The 17181-nt window shown below is 56.5% G+C and overlaps 2 protein-coding genes across 3 annotated transcripts in view; one reads left to right on the top strand and one right to left on the bottom strand.

The window, feature by feature from the left end:
- Window positions 1-568: 568 nt before the first annotated feature.
- MRPL45 (mitochondrial ribosomal protein L45) lies at window positions 569-4924 on the bottom strand. Its single transcript, XM_035569880.2, has 8 exons — window positions 4839-4924; window positions 4367-4562; window positions 3815-3932; window positions 3341-3439; window positions 2737-2785; window positions 2343-2492; window positions 2086-2259; window positions 569-1228 (listed from the first exon to the last, which is right to left on the bottom strand). The coding sequence occupies exons 1-8, from the start codon at window positions 4884-4886 to the stop codon at window positions 1169-1171; spliced, it is 894 nt and encodes a 297-aa protein (XP_035425773.1). The 5' UTR covers window positions 4887-4924; the 3' UTR covers window positions 569-1168.
- A 3226-nt stretch (window positions 4925-8150) lies between these two features.
- Window positions 8151-17181, top strand: part of NPEPPS (aminopeptidase puromycin sensitive) — a 36158-nt gene continuing 27127 nt past the window's right edge. The window contains exon 1 of one of the 2 annotated variants that reach the window (XM_035569882.2): window positions 8151-8444. In XM_035569882.2, coding sequence (XP_035425775.1) covers window positions 8397-8444 — 48 coding nt within the window. In that variant the 5' untranslated portion in view covers window positions 8151-8396. Of the gene's footprint in view, window positions 8445-9052; window positions 9500-17181 lie in introns of those variants that run through there. The other variant, XM_035569881.2, reaches the window with a different exon arrangement.

The following is a 17181-nucleotide window of genomic DNA, read 5'->3' as shown; positions in this document are numbered from 1 at the left end:
AAGAGATGAAAGGGATTCCATCGCTGGCTCCTCTCCTAACTGAGCATAGAGATGATATTCTGCCCTTTCAAAGGAACATCATTCACAGGCAACACTGAAAACTCTGCAAGCATAAGGAGCCATAAATCACACTGCGTGCTCTGTAAAATCTCTCTCAAGGAAGAAAAAAAGGCGCTCAACTCTCATAAGCTCTTGAAAATGGCTGAGTTAAAAAGCAGTACGAGGCTGGAAAAGGAAACACTCAGTTATCTGACGACTAGTGAATTTTCTGCTCTGTGACTAGATGCAAATAGAAGTTACCTGAGCAAAGCAGAGCAAGTACAGATTAGCAGTGCACTGCCTTACTTGCAGCCATGGAAAAAGGTAACCTCTGGGTACGTTTTCTGGACTCACGCAGCCTGCTAAACCAGAGGGCCTGATGTGAACGTCATCGTGTCCACAGGATGGTGCCAGCTGCTCATTAACAACATCCCATTGCTAAATTTGAGAGCATCTGTAACAAATGCACTGAAACCCATCAGCTATGAGAAATGCTGCCTTTTGACATTAGTTGACACAAACGCTGACCTCAGGAGTCAAAAAAATTTATTAAATTACCAGTGCTGTGCTACAGCTTGGCCGTTAACAAGCACCCATTCAGCAGGACCCACTCAGGAGAACTTGATTTAAAGTGTGCTTGCTGTTCTTGTTTTCTGTTAGGAAAAGAAGCCTGGGATTCTGTACAGACAGGGAACGAGGATGGGAAAAGAAAGCACCAATAATTACAGCTGTAAGTTTTAATGAAAGCCCACCAGGTCTACCATACATCCCATGTCTGGACAGACTTGTGTTGTCAACGGCTCTCGCCACACAAGTTCGGCACAGAGATTAGCTCAGAGAGCCGCCCTGAAGCAAGCAGACTTCTGATCTGCACAGAAACACAGAGAGGGTTAAGACACAGCACATGGTCTATTTGGACAGAGTAAAGCTCTTAGAGCTCATCTGAATCCTCTCCCACGACTCTTTCACTCCTTTCAAGGCAATTTCTTAGTGACTGGAGTCCATTTCTAAAGCTGCTTTGCTTGTTGAAAAGCACGGCTACACCCAGCCGGCTACCTCCACAGACATTCTCCATTTTGTTCCTTCAGGGTTGTTCGTACTGCTGTCTCTGTACTTGCTCTGAAGTTTCTTATTTATTTTCTTTAACCTCTTGTGAAGAATCCAAGGTTGGGCCAGGAATCATCACCGTCTGGAACAGCAAGGACAAAAATCAGCACAACATGGAGCAGCTCGGAACTGTTGTAACGAGAGCACGAGAAAGGGTGACCAGGAGGTGGTGGCAATGCAAGAGCCTCGCACAGGAAGATGACCAGATGGCAGCAGCATGGGGGAGGACACAGAGCAGGGAGCGGTATTACACGCATTGTACTACACTGCACTTCTCACCTCCTGCCTCTCTAGGACCTGGTTTTAGTCACACAGGAGGACAGAGCACCTGCATCAGTTTGCCAGGCTACGTACAGGGAGCAGTGAAGCCCTAAATTATCACATACCTATCAAATACCATTGGTCTGCTATTACATCTTCCAGGTTACCCTAAAATATGTATTTATCTCTATATATTTTCCAGACGGAGATCTCAAACACCCTACAGACTTCAGTGAAGTCCTCTGTTACCCCTGAAAACTAGGTACAGGAACAATCAGATGGCTTAAAACCCAACTCACTGTGTACTTCAGAGCAGAACCCACATCTGCCTCAAGTTACAGATTTGTCTTTTGCAGAGTGCTGATGGCTCTCAAGTTTTTCCTTTAACCATAGGAAACTCTAGGCAATATACAACAATATGTCCTTAACTAGGACAGAAGCACACAAATTGCAAATACCTCCTGGGACTAAACCCAGTGCCCAGCAGTTGTAACATTCACTAGCCACCATGAGAGATGCTAGAGGCTGATAATCCCACGTTAATAAATGGGACTGCTTGCAAGTACATGCACCACCAGCCCACTACAGGAAACTCAGCTCTGTTTTTGCACAAAATTATCTAGGAGCTTATGTTTCAAAGCCACAGGCCATGCTGGTGTCTGCTCTTGGTGGCATTACCTTAATGATGGGGTCCTTCGGTGGAGCCCACTCTGGAACAATCTTGCCATGCATCCTCCATGTGCCGTATGGGTTGACCAAATACCTCTCAAATACGACATACTCCAAAACATCCTTGGGCACCTGCTCCCCACCGTACATCAGCCGACCAAACCGGTCATAGATAGCCAGAGTCTGCAACAGAGCCAGGAAACACGCGTTGGGCTGGCCCCAGGCTGGAGGCAGCTGGGACACACAAAGGGGGCAGGGGGACGTACCTGCCGCGTGTGCATCCGCACCGTCACCTGGCCGTACAGGTTACTTGGATTCACAATGCTGTTGCACCGAATATGGACCACTCTTGGAGGCTCCAGAGACTCCACAAAACTCCACCGGATGGTCTTGTACCTGTTGCCACGGACCATGTCCTAAAAAGGAAAAAATAAGTCGGCACCAACTTAATTAGGATGTGAATTGAACAAGCAAACTACTACATGTAATGAGGCATTTGTTCGTCATCTATTACCTAAACTTGTGGTTTGTCTCCCCACTGTCTTTGTTGTATTCAGGTGGGGAAAAAAAGAAAAGAGACAGGCAATTTCTCAACCCTTCCACACTCTTTAAGACTCTCTAAAACCAGTCAAGGACACACTAACACCCAGATAAACTTACCGGATAGCAGCGCTCTGTCACCAGGGAGTGAAGTTTCTGCTTGTTAAAACTGCAAGTGAAACACACCCAGTTACTCAAATACATGTATTGTAAAGAGGCTTACTCACAAATTCCTGCTTCTCCAGAAGATATATAATCCACCGGCAAAGCAGAAAAACAAGATTCTCAGCTGTGATCTTAACACAAAATCAGAACCTGAATGCCAGCTGGCTGACAAGACTTCGGGGAAAGACATGACGACATCCCTTGGAAGCTAGTTATGGTCTAAGTGCTTTACTGATGTTTGGAACAGTAACCAAAAATGGTGCACTTCTGAAATCTGTTCTATTCCTACAAAGTGGAGCAAGTCAGCAGAGCATCCTTTCACATCCAAACCATTCCCTGCGGCATGATGCTGAACAGCAGCAACCACCCGCTCAGCTGCTAATAACACTGATTCCCAAACCTCCGATGCCACCTCCTCTTCGGAGAGATGAGGGCAGCAAAAGAAAGTACTTGTTGCAGAGGAGGCACGAGGCTTAGAAAGGTAAGGAAGAAAACCAGAGCATATAAGCAAAAAGAAGCAGGTCCTACATAACCACTTCAGTCAGAGACCAGGTCTTACTTTGCCAGGCAATTGTGAGCTTCAATGAATATCTCCTGGGCCTTCTCTGGGAAGGTTTTCGTGCTGAAATCCGGATCGTGATCCTTTACCTTCCGGAGACTGAAAAGACACAGAAAAAAAAAGCTCTGCAGCAAGTAAAAAACATTTCAGTGTTTCAGGTGACAACAATCGTATCCAGTTCTAGAACCACTTTTCCCAGGGAGTAACTGGGAACCAGAGACTCCCTCCCCACTGACACACAGTCTCTAGGTGCTCATAAGAAAAACATACTTCTGCAAACCCAAAGAACCCAGAAAAAGCGAGTACACATTGCACCCCTTCGTGCCAGGACAGACGCCTTGTGTTCACTCTCAAGCCAAGGACAGAAGTGGTACAAGAGCAACAACGTTATAAACAAACACACCACCTCACCACTGCGAGACAGAACTGGGCAAGACTTCGACACCACAGACTAATTAGAAGGAAGGTACATACGCCAGCTGGGAGGCAGCAGTCTGCTTCAGCTTCTCCACCCTTTGCTTCAGCCCATCTTTGGATAGGGAAGTCATGCGGGCATCGCCCTCAGGGGGGACATAAGGGTCTATAATATCAGCTGCATGAGAGAGAAGAGAGGTCAGGAGGCTCAAAAGCTGCCAAACGCTGCACTCTGAAGGAAACAGAGTGGCAGCACCCTGGCTGCTGGAGAAGGATTCCTCCCTGAAAGCATCTTTAGGATGAAATAAAGAGCGTGGCCACAAATGATAGGGGCACCTCTCACTGTGAACAAGCTGTGTTATACCATCAGCTCTCCTGCTCTTCCATGCAGCCCCGGGACGCGAGGATAAGACACCCTGCAGGAGGAAACACGGCCTCCCATGCTAACGCCGGTCCCTGGGTATGAAGGGCCAACAGCCCCACGCACAGCTGGCAGCAGCAGGGCCGCTGCTTTCACCCACCCGGGGCAGAGCAGGTAACGGAGACTGCTGCAGGCAGACGCTCCCTGTCAGCACGGTCACAGCGAACCGCCCCCGGAGAGCCCCGTAGCACCTGTGCAGGCCAAGAAGAAGGCGCGCTCCACGCGGTCCTCGGGCAGCGCCCTGCTGGCGGCGCGCAGCCTGCGCTCCTTCTGCTCCGGGGACAGCTCCCTGGCCCACTCGGGCACGAGCAGCCTCCGCTTCGTCCTCACCGGCACCGCGAGGCAGGGCGGGGCGGCTCGGGGCGGGCGGAGCGCCGACCCCAAGGCCTGCGGAAGGGGAACGCAAGGCCGGGCGTTAACCGAGGGCCGGGCGTTAACCGAGGGCCGGGAGCGGCCGGCACCGGGCGCTGCTTCCCCTCGCGCCTCCGGACCGCGGAGCCGCCGTCACCGCGCCCAACGCCGCCCCGGGGCGGCCGCCCGGAACCGTGCCCGGAGGGGGAGCCTGCCCCCGGCCCCAACCCGACCCCAACCCGGCCCCAGCCGCTCCTCACAGCAGCCCCGGCCCCCGGCCGTTCCCCCCCGGCCGCCCCCGGCGCCCCGCACCCGCCGGCCCAGCAGCCCCGGTCCCGCCGCCCTCATGGCGGCCGCCATCTTGGCGCCGCACGGCCCGACGGGAAGGGGGCGGGGCCAGAATGGGGGAGGGCCAGAATGGGGCGGGGCCCCGCGGTGGCGCGCGGAGGGGGCGGGGCCGTCGGGAGCCCGCGCGGCGGCGGCGAGTGGAAAATTCCATCGGCTGCGGGGGGGGGGGCGGGGGAGGCTCCGCCCCCGGCGCGAGGCGGCGCGAGGCGCCCCCAGGGCCCCGCGGGGGGGGGGGGGAGGGGAAGGCCCCCCCCCCCCCCGGGCGTGACGCAGCGGGGTGCGCGTGCACGGGGCGGGAGCCCCCCTGCAGCACGGGGGGGGGGGGCGCGGCGCCCACTCCCATTGCACCGCCCTGCGCCGTGCACGGGGAGCAGCCCCCCCCTCACCCCCCCCCCGTGCAACGTGCACGGCTGCAAACGTGCAAGAGCCCCCCTGCAGCACGGGGGGGTGCAGCGCCCACCCCACTGCACCGTGCACGGGGTGCAACCCCCCCCCCCCCCCCGCCATGCAACGAGCAAGCAGCGAGGGGCCCCCGTGCACCGTGCAAGGGGTGCAACCCCCCCTCACCCCCCCCCCCCCGGGAACGTGCACGGCTGCAAACGCGCAGGAGCCCCCCTGCAGCACGGGGGGGGGGGCCCAACTCCCACCCCATTGCACTGTGCAAGGGGTGCAGCCCCCCCCATGCAATGTCCTTGCGTGCCCCCCCCTCGGTTCTGACCCCCCCCCCCCCGGCCCCTCTGTCCGTGTCTGCCTGGAAGTGGGGGGCTCCCTGCGGGGGGGGCGGGGGGGGGGCTGCGGGGGCTCCACATGGGGCACCCAGCCCCACATGGCTGGGAAGGTGCTGGGGGGGCCAGTGCCAGGTAAGCGGGTGCAGCACCTGCAGGGCCCCCGCACAACCCCCCGAGGAATGCAAGGGACGGTGCTGGGGGGGGTCAGCCCCATCCGCCCCCCCTGGGGCAGCACGGCCGCCAGCAGCTTGGCTCGGCTCGGCCCAGCCCGGTCCGTCCCGCAGACCCGAGGGCAGTGGGGAGCAAAGCGTGGGGCCGGGGGGGCGGTGGAAGGCTCAGGGCTGCGCTGGCCCCCCCCGGCCGTGCTCCCAGCCCGGGGACTGTTGATCTTGGCCGGGAGGGAGCCCCCCCGCCGGACAGCTGGTTAATGTGTAGTGACGGCCCTGCTGCGCCCGGGACCGTTGATCCCAGCCCACGCCGCTACCGGGGCCTGCCCCCCCCCCAGTAGGGGCCGTGACGGGGTGCATGGGGGGGTGGGTGCCACTGGGGGGCTCTTGCAGCAACCAGGGGCAGGGATCTGCTCCAGCGAGGGTGGTGGCCCCTGGAGATGCCACCTGACGGTGGCCCTGGCCTGCCCGTGCTGACCCCCCCACCCCCCCATTTACAAAACTCCCACATCTTGCCCCGTTGGGGCCTTTGCCGGGCTTAGGCAGGACCGGAGCACCGGGAGGAGCAGGGCTCGCTCCCCGCCGGGGCTGCGCCGTCCTCCAGGCAGGGCTTTGGCCGCGTTGGCACCATCCCTGCACCGCGGAGGTGCTTGTGCAACGCGCCCCGGGTGTGCGGGGTGCAGGAGGGACAACGGGCAGGGCAACGGGCAGGCCGGCACGCACGCCACCGCCGCCACCGCTGCGAGGGGGGAGCAGCACAGAACGCTGCCAGCCCCCCTCCTGCCGCGGCCTCGTGCTGGGGGCAGCCCCGGAGCCACCCCGCAGCTCCCAGCACCGTCCCCTGCTCCCAAATACCTCGGATTCCTGCCCTAAGCCGCGGCTGGACCTGCGAGGCAGGATTAGCCGGTGCCCTCCGGCTGCTCCCGCTCTAGCAGGGACGGCAAAAACCCATGCAAAAAGAGAAGAGAAGAAAAGACTCTCCAGGATCTTTCTTTTTTTCTTTTTTTTTCTTTTTTTTTTTTTTTTTCCCCTCTTTCCCTTGTTTTCCTAATTAAGCCAGAGCACTGACAGCAATTTGTGGCTGCAGGATCCACGCTCATTACAGACCCTGGCAGCCACCGCGTCCGCTTGTCCCCAGGCCTCCCCACGCTGGTGCGGCAGGAGAACCCGGTTTGCTCAGGACACGGCAGAGGCGGCAGCTTCCCCGGGCATCTCCTCAGAGGCTCTCCTTCTCTCCCTCTTCCTTTCTTCCTTTCTTTCGGTCATGATTCTTGCTGACAGCAGCATCTGTCATCGAACAATGCAGCAGCGCGGGCCAGCCGCCGCGGCAGGGAGCCCCGGGGGTGCAGCGAGGCTCGTCGGGCACCACGGCACACGAGCGGCGGCACCGAGCGACCTGGGGTGGGAGGCAGAGCCCCGAGACAATCCCCTCCTGCCTTCATCCCGCTGCTGACCCTGCTGCATGCCCGGGGAGAGGAGCGGGGGGAAAAGTCTTCCTGCCCCACCAGGTCTCTCCTGCTGGCCGGGCGGCCGTCTGTCCCACCGGTCTGCCCGTGTCCGTGTGTCCCCGCGGAAGGGGACGGTGGCAATGCCCAAAGGCATCGGAGGAGCCGGGGAGAGTGGCGGCGCCCGGAGCCCTGCAGAGCCTCCCAAAGCCCCGCATGGCCCCAGCTGCTTCCTTCTGTCTCCTTCCCTCTCCTCGGGGCACTGTAGCACAATGCGGCCCCGAGAAGCCCCAGATGAACCCATGCTCATCAGCTGCTTGGTTTTTATAATTACGTGCTAAGATCCGTCTGTACTTTCTCCATGCCCCAGTTCGTGCTGCAGACTCCTCCAGGTCTCAGCAAATCCCTACTCTCTCTTTGCTTGGTGCTACTTTATATTTTAAACAGTGAGATGTCGCTTTTAGCGAAAATAAATCTTTTTTTTTTTTTGGGGGGGGGGGGGGAGAGAAGAAAAGGAGCAACTGTGATATCCAGCGGCAGAAAGCAATTAACAGCCAAATGCTTTCCTGCCCCAGCAAGCTGTGCTTCCTTCCGAACACGAGGGAGGTTGTGGCCCCGGCAGAGCCACGGCACGCCGCCTTTGGGGGGCCGGGGCTGAAGTAGGTCAGCGCTCCGCGCCGCGCTGGGTTCCCGGCAGAGCTGCGCCCAGAGCCGCGGCTCCCACGCAGAGCCCACGCAGGGCTGGGTGCGAGGGCAGGGCTGGGCCGCCGGGGCCTCGGGCCCAGCACCGCTCTTCCCGAGGAATTTGATTTTTCGCCCTTCTCTTTCCCATATAAAGTCTTTATTAAGAATTTTTAAACTTCCTGCTGGTGTTTGTCACGAAACCAAGCAGCCATCCAACATCACCCACTTGGGACATTTATTACCCTGTAAATACTGCTCGCTGTGTTGTGTACATAGCTTTTTAAGACAGATTCCTGACATAGCATCTTCCACAGGCCCCAGCAGCGCTCCGCAGCGTGGCCGGGCCCCACGGGGCCGCGGTACCCCAGGGCAGGCAGCAGCTCGCCGCACCGCAGGAGAGGGCAGAGCAGCTCCCCTCTGCTCCACAGCCTGAGGTTTTTTAGGCTTCGGAGGACAAAATGGGAACGAGTGAGCGTGAGTCCAGACAGCAAGGGCCGTATGAGCACCTCGAGCCCTGTTTTTCCCTGGGAGTCCTGCAGCACCCAGGTTTGTTTCTCCCCCTGCTGCAGGTCAGGCTCAGGAGGAGGAGGAGGAGGAGAGGAGGCGAGGGGCGGCCTCAGGGTGGCACAGGGAGCAGCCCCGCGCCCTGCAGCTGCCCGGGCAGGTACAGCAGGCCCGAGGACGGGAACAGCAGGCCCCAGGGCAGCGCCTCTCCTCGCCGCTCCCGTCTCCGCGTACACGCTGGGGTTTGCTGCAGAGCACAGGGGTTTTTTAAGCTGCTGCCACAGTTCCATAACTGGGGGGTCGGCAGCAGCTGGGGCTGGGCCCCAGCTCCCCGAGCGGCACTGGCCCCGGGGGCTAAGCGGCCACCGAGCCGGGGACAGGGGGCCTGCCCCGGGGGAGAGCCACCGGCAGCCGGGCAGGCATCGCCCCGCCGGTACGGGCAGGGGCGGCACCGACCGGGCCCGTACGGAGCCAAGAGCCAGGCCTCAGGCCCCGGACCCCCGGGAGGGCCCCGAGCCGCGGCTGCGCCCCGCGGAGCCCGGTCCCGGCGGCCCCGAGCGCGCGGCCCCGTCCCCCGGTCCCATCACCGGGGCGGGTCGGGGCCGCCCCCGCCGCTTTACGCAACGCGCTCGCACCGCGCTACGTGCGCGGCCGCGTGGCGCCGCCGCGCGCGCACGCGCGGTCCCCGTCCCTCCCCCTCCTCCTCCCCCCTCCCCTCCCCGGCCGCCTCGTGCCGGGAGCGCGCGCGCGCCCCCGCCCCTCCCTCCCGCCGCCACCGCCGCTCGCCCGCCGTGTCGGTGCGGGGCCGCCGCGTCGCCGGTTGGAAGCCCGCGGCTGCCGCTGCTCGCCCTCCTCCTCCCCCCCCCTCTCCTCCTCCTCCTCCTCCTCCTCCTCCTCCCCCCGCCGCCGCCGCCGCCCCCTGCCCGCCGCCCCGCCGCGGGGGGGCGCAGCCCCGCAGCCCGTGCCGCCCCGCCATGCCGGAGAAGCGGCCCTTCGAGCGGCTCCCCGCCGACGTCTGCCCCCTCAACTACGGGCTCTGCCTCAAGCCCGACCTCATCGACTTCACCTTCGAGGGCAAGCTGGAGGCTGCCGTGCAGGTGAGGCCCGGCCGGGCCCGGCCAACCCCCGCCCCCCCCTCCGCCGCCGCCGTCCCGAGCACCCCCCCCCCCGTGCCGGGCCGTGCCCGCGGGCAGCCCCCGGCGCGGTGCCGCGGTCGGGCAGGTGCAGGGCGGCCTCCCGGAGCAATCCCCCCCCGGCCCCACCGGGCGCCCCCCGCCCGCAGCCCGGCGGCCCCGCCCCGCCGCCGCCCCCGGGAGGGGCCCGGTACTGGGGGGGGGGGTGGTGGTGGCGGCACGCTCCCGGGGGGGTGGGGGCGGCGGTGGAGGGGGGGGGGAGCGCCCGGTGCCGCCCCTCCCGGCCCCGCAGCCGGTGCCCGGCCCCGCTCCAGCCCCGCGGCCGCGGCTCGGTGCCGCCGGGCCCGGCCGGGGGCCGCCCGGTGCGGCGCCGCGGTAGGCCGCAGCGCGGCGGGGCCCGGGGGCTGCCCCGCGCCCTCCCCGCGGAGCCGGGGCCGTGCCCAGGTCGCCCCCCGGTCCCCTCCGCGACCTCCCCGAGCCGCCGCCCGGAGCCGCGGGGGCTTCCCGGGCGCTGCCGGAGCCCCCCGGTGGCCGGGCGGAGGGCCCGAGGCGCTCCCGGGGGAGTGCGGGCACGGGGCTGGGGCTGGGAGCGGGGCGAGGCCTCGGCCCGCGGCGGGGCAGCACCGGGGGCACGGCCGCAGGCCCCGAAGCGCCTCGCAGGGCCGGGAGGGCGAAGGGCCCGGCCGCGGCCTCGTGACGCCGCGGAGCTGCAGGGGGATGAGCAGGGATGAGTAAGGGCGACACGGGAACGGCGGCTGGGAACGGCTGGGGACGCGAACCGGCTCCCCGGGTTGTCACGGCTCCAGCCCTCGGCTTTGGGGGCTCGCCGTGGTGGCAGCCCCTCAGCCCGGCCGGCAGCGCCCGCCCGAGAAATTCCCCGTCCCTTCCCTCCTAATCCCGGCCACCTATTCCTGTCTTCACGCCCCAGCCGCCGCTCCTCAGCCCCGCTCCAGCTGCGGGGCCGCGCTGTAAATGGGATCACTGCAATCACCCCGGTTAAAAATAACGCTCGGGGGGAGGGGAGCGCGGCTTTTTAAGCCTGCATCGCTGCGGAGCAGGGAGCAGCGCTGAAGTGCGGCCGCGGAAACTTCGGCTGAATCCCAAGAATAACGACAGTTCGCAGGCTTCTCGTGGAGGTGGCGTTGGGTGTGTGGATTTTTGCCCCGTTGGGATGTTTAACGCCCCGCTGTGCGGGGATTGCTCAATAGCCTCCCAGAGCAGCGGGCACCACCTGACAACGCGAAATCCTGGACTTTCCTACCAGCGGAGGGCATAAGGAAGAATATTGCTCCAGAGGGTTCAAGGTTGTAAGAAACGCAGTGCACATGGCGAGCATGATGTTCCCATGGCAGAAATAGGAAAAATGAGGTGATGTTTTAAAATGTGCCTAAAATCTGTGTTCTTAAATTTCTGAGTAACCCAACGCCACAGACTGGGGAACCTTCGTGAGGCTGCATCCCCCGGTGCATGCACGCCAAGTGCAGGAGAGGTGCGGGGAGGTGGAGGTGGTGCTGGCGTGCCTCGAGCAAATCCGGAGGTTTGCTGGGGCCGCCGGTGTCCAAAGCATGGCAAAGGCACGTTGCAGAAAATGAGAGGGTGACTCCTGTACCTTGGTGGAGAGAAGAACAACCGGCTCACGCACCGTGCTAGGTGGGCAGGGTGCTTTCTGTACAAGGGAACGGCTTGCTTAAACGTAACATGCTAGCGTGTGCTAGTTGGTTGTTACCGGTTTGGGATTGAATCTAGAAAATAAATTAGTTTTGTGCTTTTTGATCTAATTGGTTCAATTAGGGACTTGCTGGCTGTTGGTACCAGTACCTTTTAATAAGGTGGAGTGGAACTCATCAGAGAAGGGTTCTGTTTTCAGCGTGCTTGAGAGCTTTGGCATGCACTGTGCACGCATCAAGGTAAAAGTAATTTAACAGTAAGACACAAACTTTGAATTGTCAAAATTTTGGGTAAGGAATTAAAGTAAGTATTAGATGCGTGGCCTACTCTTGAAGGTCCAGGTATCTTTTTTCATATATAATTAAGTAGAATTATCCCCGCCAATATGATAGATGTCCCATTCCAATATGATAATGGCTAGACAAATGATAATTTGCCTCACATACTTAAAGGAGGGATGCTTTCTGACTTGCATGGCGAGTACTGCAACTTTGACACTGGAATCAATCGTAATTAATGACAAAATTAGGGAAACTTCATTATGTACTTCAAAAGTGTTTGCTGTTTTGCATATTTAATAGCAAACTGGAATTAGTGGAGGCTGCAATACTTAGTCAAGATATTACAAGTAAACACTTGATCAGTGAGTTTGTGTTTTTAATTCGCAGCCCTTAAGCAGGATTTGGCAGCTTTCTGTGTAGAATTTTGGTAAGTCTTTCAACTTGAGCACCAAGCCCTAAAAAAATGTTAAATAGCCTAATCTTGGCTTTGGGGCAGTACACTTACGCAGGCTTTTGCATGTACGAATAACCTAAAACACTTGGTCTTTTTGCCACAGTAATAAATGTTGCACTTCCTATGTGTTGTCTTCAAATAAGCTTCCGAGGGTAAAGCCCTTCGTGATTCAAAAGATAAAGCTGTTGCTTCATTGTCAACAGTGGCCAGGTTGGTTTCAAAGGCTTAAAAAGAAATAATGCGGTACTTCGAGTTTTCAGGTTAGGGGATTGGCCCTCTGTCTAGTGTTTGTCATTCCTTGATAAAGGAACAATACAGTAATCTGTCTGTTGATACAATTTAATTCCTTAGCTTTTGCAGCTGAGCTTGTTAAGTATTTGGTAGCCTAAATACTGCTTGGTTACTTGAGATTTTAAAATAATGTAACTCGTGGTCATACAAACGTTTTGGAAGTCAGCGGAATTATGTAGCAATTACATAAACTGGTAATTTATCCTTGCCACTTATCACAGTTTAAAAACCAAAAGTCCTTGCAGGTTCCCTGTGAAATCACTCATTTATCACGGCCAGAACCGAACTCGATGTGGTTGTGGGAGATCAGACGCTGCGCGTTGGTTGCGGATCTGGAACTGAAGTAGAGCCGCCCGTACGATCCTGTGACCGGTCTGTTGGTTAGGTTGTCTGCTGGGGTCCGAAACTGCTCTGTTGGGCTTGTGTGGGTGCTTCTGAATGAGCACAATTAAGGTTTGGTGTTTTGATTGGAAATTGTTAATCTACTTTATTCATCTGTTAGCTTGAGATTTAATTATTACAGCCCTGATTCTCGGGGTGTAGTTATCAGTGCAGCGCACTCGTATTACTCACTGCCTGGGTCAACGCTTCGCTATTCTGCTCTTGACTCCTGGAAGGCGTAAGTGAGGGCTGGAACAAAGAGGGGATGTGCTGCCCTTCTGGTCTTCAGCATCGTGCTGCAAAGGCGAATATGAGTAACTCACATCAGGAGCAAACATCTGGCTCCCAAAGTTCAACATTTGTTCTAAGCTTCTGAAAGGAAGCTCTCGGTGCTGTCACGGCCCCGAACAGTCACCTGTCCGGCACAGGGTGTAGCGGTGCAGAGCTTGGGAAAGGTACACGGCTGCGTTCTGACTTCCTGGTATTAACCACTACATAAACTGCCATCTTTGGAGAGGGTGGTGGTGATTCATTCCTTACAAACGGCAGGAAGGTGTTCCTTGGTTGCAAAGCAACCTGTTTTCTGCGGGAAAGAATTTACAACCTAAGGTGGATGGCTCTTTCGAGTATCTTTCCCAGTCCCTTTAATGTGTCTTAGAGATACTCTGTTATATTTAGCAATGTTTAACCTGCATCTGTTGCTTTTTATAGGTTGATTATGCAGTATCTGCTAGGCTGAAGATGTGCAGCCTTCTGATCTCGCTGCATGCCAGTTAAAGATTGATTGTGACACTCGTGTATTTAAACCTTGAAAAAATTAACCATTAATAGGTGTAGTATTTGTGGTCAGCATCTCCTGAGGCAGGGGGAGTTGTTCAGTATAAATACACGGCCGTGTTACCCAGCGTAGTAACTTACATTTGTGGCGCATTAAATTAGGTCTGAATTTGAGTAATCCGAGCGCTAAAGGTGTCCTGTTGAGTGTTGGAGTCTGCTCCTTCGCAGCCAGGAGCTCTGGGCTCCGTACCCCTCTGCCACCAGCTTCAGAAGTAGGAATGTCTTTGCTCCTCTCCCTCACAGAAAGGGCCCTTTCAGTTCTGTAATTCACAAGGCTAAGATGATTGCATTAATCATAGCTGGAAAGGGATTTACTTGCCTGTGCGAATTCTACACTTCTGAGCTATGTGTGGCTGCTGCGGGTGAACGCGGTTGAATGCTCCTTGGAACGCAGTGAGGTGCTCCAGAGAGCCAGTCAGTCTTGGCATCGGTAAGTGTACTGCTCGGCTACCATAATTTGCTCTAGATGCAAATTAATGCAACTTTTTTTTCTCTTCGCATTTAGGAATTCTTAAAAAAAAATCCTAGGACAGGACTGAAGTAATTTTGACTTTTTAGAGAGTAAAATGCTGCAAGCGTACGTGCTTGTTATGATGCTATGTTAAGGGAAGCGTTCCGAGGCTGAGAGTAGCAAGACTTTAATGACCTCCCTCATCTTGTGAGCGGCTCTGCAGAGTAGTCACAGAAGGATTGAGGTTGGAAGGGACCTCCAGAGATCGTCCAGTCGTGGCGGCAGCAGGTCTTTTGGTGCTCCTCGTTCTGCGCTGCAGGGAGGCTGGCGTTGGCTGAGGCCATTCAAAATCCTGTTTCTCATGTCCTAAAACCATTTTTTCCATCAGGTCGTTTCCTGATCTGATAACTAGTGAAAATAAAAAGCTGTACAGCATCTTTGAGTCATATTTGGCAGAGTTTTGAAAACCTCTTCATTGTTTCGTGCTTTGAGAATAAGAGCTTAGGTGAGACCGCGCTGGTGGCTCCTGCCAGCGAGCTTCGTGTCTCCGCAGTGGGAAACGTAACGTGGAGGTGAGCGGGGAAAGGAGCTATGTAGCACTAAGGTGAGAGTGATTTCATGTTTTGTAGTATGAATAATAGTCAAATAATTGGCCTTTTTAGCTCGTCTCCTGTTTCGAGTGATATTACCTTGGAAAATTTTCGGAAGGAACTTAGGCTGTGGGTCTCCTGTTGGGTGAGATTTTCCTTTCGAGAAGCAACTGCTGAGCATGAAGATGGACAAGAAGCAAGTGCTGAGCATGAAGATGGATGCGCAGGGGGTGGGAAACAGAGGTCGACGGCTTGGGGTCTGCTGGCTTGTCGCAGGGCAGCCCTGCCTCTGGTACCTGCCTTGGGCTGATCCTGGCGGGTGTCCGAGTTCTGACGGATGCCGCTGGAGCTTCGTGGGAAGCAACACACTCGAGGTTTTGAAACTGGTTCCTGCATTCCAGATACTGATCTTAGCTCATCTGCTGCTCTTAAGCGTGTCAGCCTTATGGCAAAACTGCTTCCATTGTGGCCATTTGTAGGTTGGCATTTATTACCTTCTCCTTCTTTTACACTAAATTGCCTTGATTGGCCTCCTCTTGCTGAAGAGTGGGTTTATTACATCGCAGAGCAAGGTGAAGCAGGGGGATGGTTCACATCTGTGCAGTTTCATGAGCGCTTATACCTTATGCAGCGAGGTGCTGCTTTGCCTCTTAAATATGATGGCGTTCATGGAAAAACGCTGCGTGAACAGAATATCTGCCTTCCAGAAAATAATTTTCTCAGAAATGTAAGAGCGATTTCAAGGTTCACTTGCAGTAAAACACGTTCATTCATCTTCCTGCTGCACATGGTGTACCTAAGATCAGGCTGCAGGTTCTCATGAGATAAAATGGTCATAGGAGAGGTATGCTGGGCGGTTCGTGGTTTTTTTTTGGTTTTGCTCTTACAGGTGTGTCTGTGCTTCATCATTTTTGTGGAGCAGAGGGAGGAGGCTCTTACGCTAGGGCCTGTGTGCCAATATGAAAACTTTTTTTTTCCGCAATTAAATTATGAGAGGCTCAGAAGTGTGCCGTACAGTACGTGGTCAGTATTCGTATCCGTGCGCTGAATTTTGCCCTACATCTTTCAGAGCTGGAGGGTAACCATTTTTCAAGCTACTGGCTCACTGAGTCCCTTTAGATGTTTTCTAGCTTGTTGTGCTCCTTTGTAAAACTGGCTTGGTATTTGTAGGAGGTAAGGAAAGTCTAAGAATAGGTAATTGCCTTTCTAAGGAGCCTCTGAATTTGTCTCTGCTTAAATGTAAACTTCTTATTTTGCAGGCACAGTCTATGCTGAAAATTCTTCTGTCCTCAGAAGAGTTCATTTTTTGCAGACCAAGCCTATTGTTAAATCCAGTATTGTCTGCAGTTTGGACGACTACTGATGCATCTTGAATTCTTAATCCAGAGAGATTTGGATTTGTAGATTGAATAAAGGTCTCTACAAGTACATTTATAAAAAGATTTTCTCATCCTGATTTTCTGTGTTTTAGAAGACCTCCTTGAAAACCCCCAAACCTTAGTGTTGTGATGAAAGCCACTGGGCACGGACCTTTGGTCTGGGAGGTGTTGCAATCCTGTGCTTGCACGCACCCAAATGGAGCAGACAGGTCAGACTGAGGCTCTGGGCTGAAGTACCCAGTCCAGCCCCAGCCCCTTCAGCTGTCAGTTTGTTGGTTCCTGCCTGCCGGGTACGTTGTACCCCTGCTGCAGGATTGCACCGAGATCCTTAGGTAACTTTTTTTTGGTTTTATGACCCTAAAGAGGCAACGTGGAGAAAACGAGCGGGGCTGCGCCGCTGCGTGCTGGCGGCGGGGCTTGGGAAGGTTCCCCACGCTCGGCGAAAAACGCAACGCCGTGCCTGGTGTTTGTTGTGCAGACGCTCTGTTGTTAGGAATGGGCCATAAACGTTTGCTTTAGAAGCAGAGTTGGTGACTGAGGTTGTGAAGAAGCTCCCCGAGGAGCCTCGCCTCTCACCGACCGCCCTCGGCAGGGGGCGGCTTTCCGTGGAGGACCTGGTGCTGGCAGGTGGGTTAACAGATTGCTGGGTTAGATGGGCCGTTCTTCTGATGTGGGCACTCCTGTCAGGTTACACATTCGGGTTTGTTAAGACTCTCGTCGCTGACCAGGTTCAGATTTGTTTCTTGTGTACACAATGACTAAGGAACCGTTCTTCAGCGAGCCTGGGCAGCTTGGGGCCGAGTACCCGCCTCTGTTTGCTCATCCCATGTAGACACCAGCTCCTGTGCGGCAGGAGGAGATGTTTTCCTTTTGGCTGTGACACTTCGCAGCTGGCATCCTCTGGTCCTGCAGGACGAGGAGCGCTTGGTGCTGGGGGCCCGTGTCCATCGCAGGCCGTTGGGCTCGCCTGGTGGGACGTGGGCAGCCAGGGCGACAGCACGGGTGTTAATGTGGCAGTTTTAGGTCATAACAGTGAAAAAAAGAAAGGGACATGAGTCCGTATGCTCTAAGGAAAGAACCATCTGGGTAGGGAGCAGGTTCCTTGTGCTACGTTAAAATGCAGTTGGCTGTTACAGAACTTCTTGCTCTTCTCTTTAAGGCTCTGGTATCGCCTACTGCCAGAAATTGTCTCCTGGCCCAGCAGGATTACCAGCCTCATCCAGTGTGGTGGTTCGGGTGGCTTCAACCATAAGTTTCTGAGTAATTCCTAGTTTTGTTCCCAAATATTTTGCCCCTTTGTAATTAGTTAATTTT

The sequence above is a fragment of the Cygnus atratus genome, chromosome 25, assembly GCF_013377495.2.
Source record: "Cygnus atratus isolate AKBS03 ecotype Queensland, Australia chromosome 25, CAtr_DNAZoo_HiC_assembly, whole genome shotgun sequence".
NCBI classification, from domain to species: Eukaryota; Metazoa; Chordata; class Aves; order Anseriformes; family Anatidae; genus Cygnus; species Cygnus atratus.
This window is presented reverse-complemented; position numbering and strand designations above follow the sequence as displayed.